This window comes from Nematolebias whitei, chromosome 13, assembly GCF_014905685.2.
Source record: "Nematolebias whitei isolate Nwh7 chromosome 13, NemWhi1, whole genome shotgun sequence".
Lineage (NCBI taxonomy): Eukaryota > Metazoa > Chordata > Actinopteri > Cyprinodontiformes > Rivulidae > Nematolebias > Nematolebias whitei.
The window spans coordinates 1,771,184-1,778,858 of NC_056510.1; the positions used below are offsets into that span (position 1 = coordinate 1,771,184).

Here is a 7,675-nt window from a genome sequence, read left to right on the forward strand (position 1 = left end):
TGCTAGTCCCTTTATGACTACTCCTTATTGAAAGTCCTTTTCTGATTCACTACTGCAAGTCCCTTAGTGCTCCCTATTGAAAGTCCCTTCCTGACGTCACTACTGCTAGTCTCTTTGACTGCTCCTTATAGAAAGTCCCTTCGTGACTTCACTACTGCAAGTCCCTTCTTGACTGTTCCTTATTGAAAGTCCTTTTGTGATTTCCGTACAACATGTTGAATAAAATCAGCTCCGTGCCCTCTGTGTATGTGGCTCATCTCCGTTCGGATTTCCATCACCTCCCTCGACTCACCAGCAGACCTGGCCTCAGTGAAATCTGCAACTCAGCCGGAGGACTTTCCGTTCAGGAGATCAAAACTCCTCTGTGCATGGATTTCAGTCCAAGCCTGGTGTTCCCAGGTCAGATGTTGGAGCCGGCAATCAAAGGACCAAAATGTTGGAGAAAAACATTTTCACTTTATCTTACTTACTCAAAAAGGAACCAAACTTGACAGCAGATTTTTAACCGGTGTTTTTTTGCAAGGTCATATTTTCAGGGCAAGTTACATAAATATGCATAAAGTACACACGTGACAATCAATCACAAGAATCTGCCGCGAGCGGTCTGTGAAGTTTGTTTTTATACTTATCAGTTCAACCAAGCTCACATACTCGGAGATGTCCTTGAAGTGATAGCTGCACGTTGCAGCCTCACCCAGCTCTCTCTGTTGACCCAAACATATGGTTCATGGGCAGAGCCAACATTCTCTGCCATATTAATGAAAATATCCATAACCTTTGACCCAAAATTCCCAAACAGAATCCAAAGGTATTCTGACTACTTGTGAATGAGAATGTTTTATGCTGACTGCTAGATCAGACCTTCTGTTCTGTTCAGGCGGACGAAGGTCATGAAGGCGGGTCTGTGTGTGGCTCTGGGGTCACTGATTCATTCGACCTTTATTTAGACAGGTTAATCCCACGGAGCCTCTGGGACTCCTTTACAAAGGAGAAAACATCTAGGTTGTAAGGCGATGTAGAATACTCAAAACAGGAATCAGGATCAAGAGAGCCTCTGGAGGCTGATTGTCTTGTCTTCTGAATCTGCATGAATCATGAAGTTCTATCAACATGCTCTGTTTGGTCTGGGTCGCAATTCCTGCAGATCCGTTCGACAGTTTGATGATTTTCTGGTGCCGAGGGTACCAGAACATCATGGTTCTTCTTTAGGGCCATGCTTTCAATTCAATTTAATTCAGTTTATTTAAACAGCGCCAATTCACAACAAAGTTGTCTCTGGGCACTGAACAGAAACATTCACATTCATTCAACCTTTATTTAGACAAATAAGACACATTGAGCCTAGAAGACTCATTTACAAGTGAGACCATACATAGCAAAGCCAGTGAGTAAAGTTCTCCTTCTAAGGAAGCAGCAGACATTGAATCTTCACTTCGTCACAGTCTGCCATCCTGAGAAACCACAATGGCAACAGTGGATCCTCCACACATCTGTCTGCTCCAGATAGAGGAGGTCCCCCTGATGAGGCTCAGTTCATCAGTACTTTTGATCAGCAGATGTTTGGTGTTACCAGACACAGCTCAGGGTTCAGATCTTTTACAGAGCCATGGGACCTGGTCCTTGTCACATTCAAAACTATTTTATTATTTTCAGGCACAAAATTTTGGGATTAAATCGCTTCTAATCAAATTTCTCCATCTGCAGAGCGAATCTTTGAGGATCACGAGAACCTGGTGGAGAACCTTCTGAACTGGACCAGAGACAGCCAGAACCGTCTCATGTTCACTGAGCGCATAGAGAAGTACGCTCTGTTCAAAAACCCTCAGGTGAGACACACGTGCACACCTGAAAAGATAGTCTGCTCATGTTCAATGGGATATTCTGTCAAATAGTTATCAATAGTTATTAGTGCATTAACAGAGTAATCTACACATCGATTGCTAGAACATCTATCGAGGTTAAAAATGTAACGTTGAGTATCCGTAGTGACGTCATATTACGTGACCACCGTATGACCGTAGGGGGCGGTGTTGCACTGTTGCAGATCACAGAGTATGGTGTAACACCGGGTCCAATCCACCGAACCAGAACCAGTTTCGGTTTGTTTCGTTTTTGACGTGCTGCGTTTCTTCACGTTTGCAGTTTAATAATAAAAACTAATAGTTTAGTTTTTCCTGTGACTTATTTGCACTATGATAAATGGGAGGAGCATAATATACGCTCCCAATGTTTTGTTGGTCTTTTTTTTGTAAATAATTACTTTTTTTGCGGTTTTATTTATTTATTTATTTTTGTATCTTGAGATCTATGACCTCATCAAATACTCAAGTTCTACTCGGGTTTCATTATGTTAATGTCGAGTTTAAAAATTATATACTCGTTCAACCCCTAATAGTTATCAACCTTGACATCGGTCGAAGAGCAACGAGTGAAGAGGAAAATAACTTTCTATGACTGATGATGGTACAAACTGTAAAACATCACTACAAAAATGATAAAATTATTAATAATGTTGTTGTTCCAAAATAAATATTGAATTCAGAAAATAACAGGAAAAAACGATTTCTTAAGGTTCTATTTAAAGTACATACCTGCAAACTTGTCACTTTTTGGCAAAATTTGCCTATTTCAATCAAAAACATGTCATTTACGTGAATCTAGATCCAAACAGTTGGTTTTTTTTGTGAGGGGGGTCAGAGGCACAGTAGATGGCATAATTTCCAACTAACTGGACTTGTGTAGCGCTAAGATATCGCTACACAAGTCACGCAGTCTATCTTGCAGCCTATGCTCACAATAAAGCTCGCACTAGCTCCTAAGCTCTAAGCTAGCACACTTAGGTAGTGCTAGCTTAGCACCAAGTGAGTGCCGGCAGTTGTCGACCAGTGGGGGGTGGAAGAGAAGCGGAACGTTACGTCTGTAGCATCTTGGCCAGCGGTCTGTATTGCGCGCTGCTAGCTCAGTACTACATATTTAAGAAATTAGTTTTTGCTATTAGCAAAAAGCGCTGCTATATTTAGATTCTCTGGTTGGCTTGCTGCTGTTGTTGTTGTTTATTTATTTGTTTGTTTGTTTTTGGTTGACGCCATCTTTCTTATGCATGTCCTAATTAAATTAGGACATGTTAGTAAATGTCTTCTTTTATCTGAAGCATGTTGTCTTTTCCATTAATTTTATTCTTGGAATGTACCAGAATGCTTAATTTACATGTTAAAAATCACAAAATCTTTTGGAGACACATAACCCCCTGGATGACACCCCCCCACACACACACACTCTACAGGCACTAGGTTGGTCACCTTTTTCATCCCTTGTGAGTTTGCAGGTATGAATGTAGAAAATGCTCTTTTTTCCCACCTGTCTGCTGCAGAACTATTTACTGGGGCGGAAGGAGACGTGTGAAATGGCTGAGAGGAACAAAGAAGCTCTGTTAGAGGTTCGTTTGTTGGATCTTCCTCAGACTTCATGTTTAATCACAAACCCTTGAACCAAAGACAAATCTGAGCCTCTTGTGTGTCAGGAGTGTTTCGGAGGCAGCTCCGTGTCCGTCCCCGAGATGGAGGGAGTCCTGTGGTTGAAGGAGGATGGCAAGAAGTCCTGGAAGAAGCGCTACTTCCTGCTGAGGGCGTCCGGTATCTACTACGTCCCCAAGGGCAAGGCCAAGGTGTGTGGTGATAAGAATCTGAGGAGAGCAGAACTGCCATCAGACGGGCCTAAACCCAGTGTGTTTGTTGTGCAGGCCTCCAGAGACCTGGTGTGTTTCCTCCAGCTGGACCATGTGAATGTCTACCTGGGTCAAGACTACAAGAGCAAGTACAAGGCTCCAACAGACTACTGCATGGTGCTGAAGGTGAGACAGGACTGCTGCCACCTGGTGGTCACAAACTGACTAGCTAACTGTCCATCTTATTCCTCGCCCCCATGGTGCCTTGTTTGAATTATGGGCGTGACTTCTGGCGTGGACCAGAACCGTTTGTTTCTGTGTGAACAGTACGAGCTAATGTAGTGTCTCTGAGCATCGTGGATTTAATTTAAACATGTAGGAACACCACCTGTCAAAGCTCTGCTGCTGAGGACGAGCTGAAGAAGTGGCTGCAGATTACATCTACTAGCATATTTAGCTACATCGTTGACTCGGTTCTTCTGACAGTGAAGCGATGAACAACCTGTAAATCTCTGAGGTGCATCAGTGTCTCCACAGTAATAAGGTCGTTTTGTAAAAAGAGTTGGGACACAATGTTCTTGACCTTAAATCAGACACAGAGCCAAAGTCTTAAAGTCCTCCTTCACTGATCTTGGGTTAATTACAGAGAAAATCATAAAACTGAAGATGAACGAATAATATAAAGCTGTGACCTCCATACACCTGAAATCATCCCTGATGGTCTCGTCACTGTTTTCAATCCTTCTGAGGATCCGGCGTCTCTTCTCCGGTGGTTTATTGTCGTCCAGACACAAAGTAGGATGCAGGTTTTCCTCTGTCGGCCGTTTGTCAACAAAGTGAAATGAGCTCACATGCAGAGTTTTGGCTGGTGAAGATTCTCAGTCATCCAGGACATGATGAATTCAAAAAACGTTCAAGACAAAAACAACTGGACTTTATTTGTAACATAAGACGTTTCGCTTCTCATCCGAGCAGCTTTCTCAATTCAAAGAGCAGAGAGTGAGAGATTCAGGTTATAAGGCTGAGTGAGATAAGACACACACACATGTAGATTGGCAGTTCACACCTAAACACAGTAAGAGTCTTTTGTTCCTCTAATTCACAGACGAGGCCCCTCTGTTCCCATCAGGTGTGAAAACCGGCTGGGAATCTGTTTTAAAGTTGCATTATATGTTTTTGAAAGTGGAAATCTGAGGCCTCCTCCTCTGTTAAGAGACGGCTTTTCTCTTTTTACATAAATTGCTTCCTTCACCCCCCTCTCAAACCATCTGTGTTCTCGGTCCAAAATGTGCACATGTTGGTCCTCAAAGAGTGTCCCTTATCTGTGAGGTGGAGGTGAACAGCTGAGTCTTGTCCAGAGGAGGTGGCTCTCCTGTGTTGAGTCATGCGTCTGTGAAGAGGCTGTTTAGTTTCTCCAATGTAGAGGTCTGGACAGTCCTCGCTGCACTGGACCACAGACACTACACCACTCTGTTTGTGTATGGGTGTCTTGTCCTTAGGGTGGACCAGCCTCTGTCTGAGAGTCCTGCTGGGTTTGAAATGTACTGGGATCTTGTGTTTGTTGAAGATCCTTCTGAATTTCTCTGATACTCCAGCAACAAAAGGGATGACAATGTTTTTACGTCTGTTGTTCTCCTTTTTCTGTTTATTGGTGTGTTTTGTAGATTTCCTCTCTGACTTGACAAAAGCCCAGTTAGGATATCCACATGTTTGAAGAGCTTCTTGAACGTGTTTCAGTTCCTTTTCCTTCCCTTCTGTCTTCGTGGGGACGCGTTCGCCCCGATGCTTTTGGGTGTTCTCTTCAAGTTCACATTTTTCAGCCACGTTCTTCTTAATTCCTCATCTGTAGGTGGGAGATGGAACTAAACCTCTTTTCACAGGAACTCTTTTAGTTTTGGTCTGTGTTCAGACTCTGTTGTTGGAGCCACTGATTTAGTTTGGTCTGGTTGTTCTGCAGCCCTGAACACAACAGGTACCTGAACGCAGCACGGCTACTTTAGTCAAATATATAGTTGTTAAATAAATGTGAACAAAACAAAAACAGAGTTTTGTCTGTTAAACTAATGTAAATTACTTTTAAATAAACCGCGGTCCGTGCTCCACTATCATGGTTAACCAGTGCTGACTGCTACTTCCTGTCTGACAGGAAGTTGTACCAGAATCATTGATACAGCAGCGCCCCCAGGAGTTAGGTGGATATGAAAATGTAAAATTATCTGACTGGTCTAAATATTGGAAAGTTTATGTGGCTTTAACCCCGCCCCTTTCTTCTTCGATGCTCAGACTTGACACTTTCATGACTTTGTCAGGAGATGACAGCATGTGAGGGAAAAAACATACCTGCTCCTTCTCCACCGGATGATTTCATGATGTGGTTTCAGGAAGCTGCAACGTTTCTCACACTGGAACGGTCTCCTGTTAAATAAATGTATCTCATGTTTGTAGCCCAGAAGAAAAGATGTTGTGTAAAACTTTAACTTCTGTGAGTGGGTTTAATGGGAACAGGTTCGCTGCTCCTGACTAGACAAAGACCTCTGTGTGTGTGTGTGTGTGTGTGTGTGTGTGTGTGCGCGTGTGTGCGTGTACGTGCGTGTGTGTGTGTAGCATCCTCAGATCCAGAAGAAGTCTCAGTACATAAAGTACCTGTGCTGTGATGACATCAGAGCCCTCCAACAGTGGACCAACAGCATTCGCATCGCAAAGGTACCGTGTCTCAGTTCCCATGATGCACCACGTCTCATCCAGGGTTCATCAGTTTTAGATCATGAAAACCTTCACTCTTCAGCACCGCTTCATCAGCGTGATGTTTGTTGGACTCCTTATTGATACTCTCTGAAAGTAGCTACCAGTAACACAAATACTACAACTAATACTGTAAATATTAATACGAGGCGCTTCGTTAACATAATTTAATTCTTATCGGCAGATATTTAATCTCAACTTGTCCCAACGTTTATTTTAATATTGTCTGTTTATCAATCTCCTGATGCATGCTCATTCATGTTTATTAATAACGGTGTAAGTTTGGGGAGAAGTGGCTTCATCTCATCGACGCTCGTCTCTAAACTTCTGTCTTCCTGTCCATCAGTACGGGAAGCAGCTCTATGTCAACTTCCAGGAGGCCACGAGGAGGTCGGAGGCCGCCTACGACTGGTCCTCCCTCTCCTCCTCCTCCATCAAGTCCGGCTCCAGCTCCTCCAGCCTCCCAGGTCGGTCCACCAGCTTCACCTCTGATTAAACCAGAACTGTTCAGCCACGGCGGCCATGTTTAACCCACAATCTGCTCCTGGTGCTCACAGAATCACAGTCCAACCACTCCAGCCAGTCAGACAGCGGCGTCTCAGAGATGACATCATCAGGACACGCCCGCTCCCAGAGTGTGGTCAGCTCCATCTTCTCTGAAGCTTGGAGGAGAGGAACTCAGGGAGAGGTGTGAAACACACACATACACACACCTACACACACAGCCAGTGCTCACCTGCACTGTGAACTACGTTTCCCATCATTCCTTTCTGCTTTCCTACCAGTGCTCAAAGGTGAAAGGTCGTATGGAGGTCCCTCTTTGTGGAGGAGGAGGAAGCAGTGGAGGTTAGACAGGAAGTGATGTAACAGGCATGTCAACAGTTTGGCTGCAGCGTTTAAAACGGGTCAGTTCCTGTCTGGATCAGACAGAGTCCATCTTAGATTCCACTTGATGAGACAACTCGGTCCTGAGGACGGACGACCAGCACGGTCCAGTTAGACATCAGGACAGCTTCAAATGAGACTCCAGCCTTTTCAAAGCAGGGTTCTCTGTAAACGTTATGAACAGGTAATATCTTACCTGTTGTAGATAGATCTCCGAACAATCCCAGTCTGGAGAAATACTGTACTGGTAATTCTGAAGTCGTATTTCTGCTGAAATAAATGAGTCTGGATCAGACGGACTCACTAACACACTGGGACTAGACATTAGCTCTACTATAGTAACGTTCGTACTTGTACTACAGTAAGGTTCGTACTTGTACTACA

The 7,675-nt window shown here is 43.8% G+C and overlaps 1 protein-coding gene across 1 annotated transcript in view; it reads left to right on the forward strand.

Annotated features, from left to right (window-relative positions):
* LOC119419441 (ras-associated and pleckstrin homology domains-containing protein 1) overlaps positions 1–7,675 on the forward strand; it is a 70,528-nt gene that overhangs the window by 57,348 nt on the left and 5,505 nt on the right. The window contains exons 13-19 of the mRNA XM_037686744.1: positions 1,705–1,826; positions 3,371–3,436; positions 3,521–3,664; positions 3,740–3,850; positions 6,269–6,367; positions 6,753–6,873; positions 6,964–7,094. Coding sequence (XP_037542672.1) covers positions 1,705–1,826; positions 3,371–3,436; positions 3,521–3,664; positions 3,740–3,850; positions 6,269–6,367; positions 6,753–6,873; positions 6,964–7,094 — 794 coding nt within the window. The remainder of the gene's footprint in view (positions 1–1,704; positions 1,827–3,370; positions 3,437–3,520; positions 3,665–3,739; positions 3,851–6,268; positions 6,368–6,752; positions 6,874–6,963; positions 7,095–7,675) is intronic.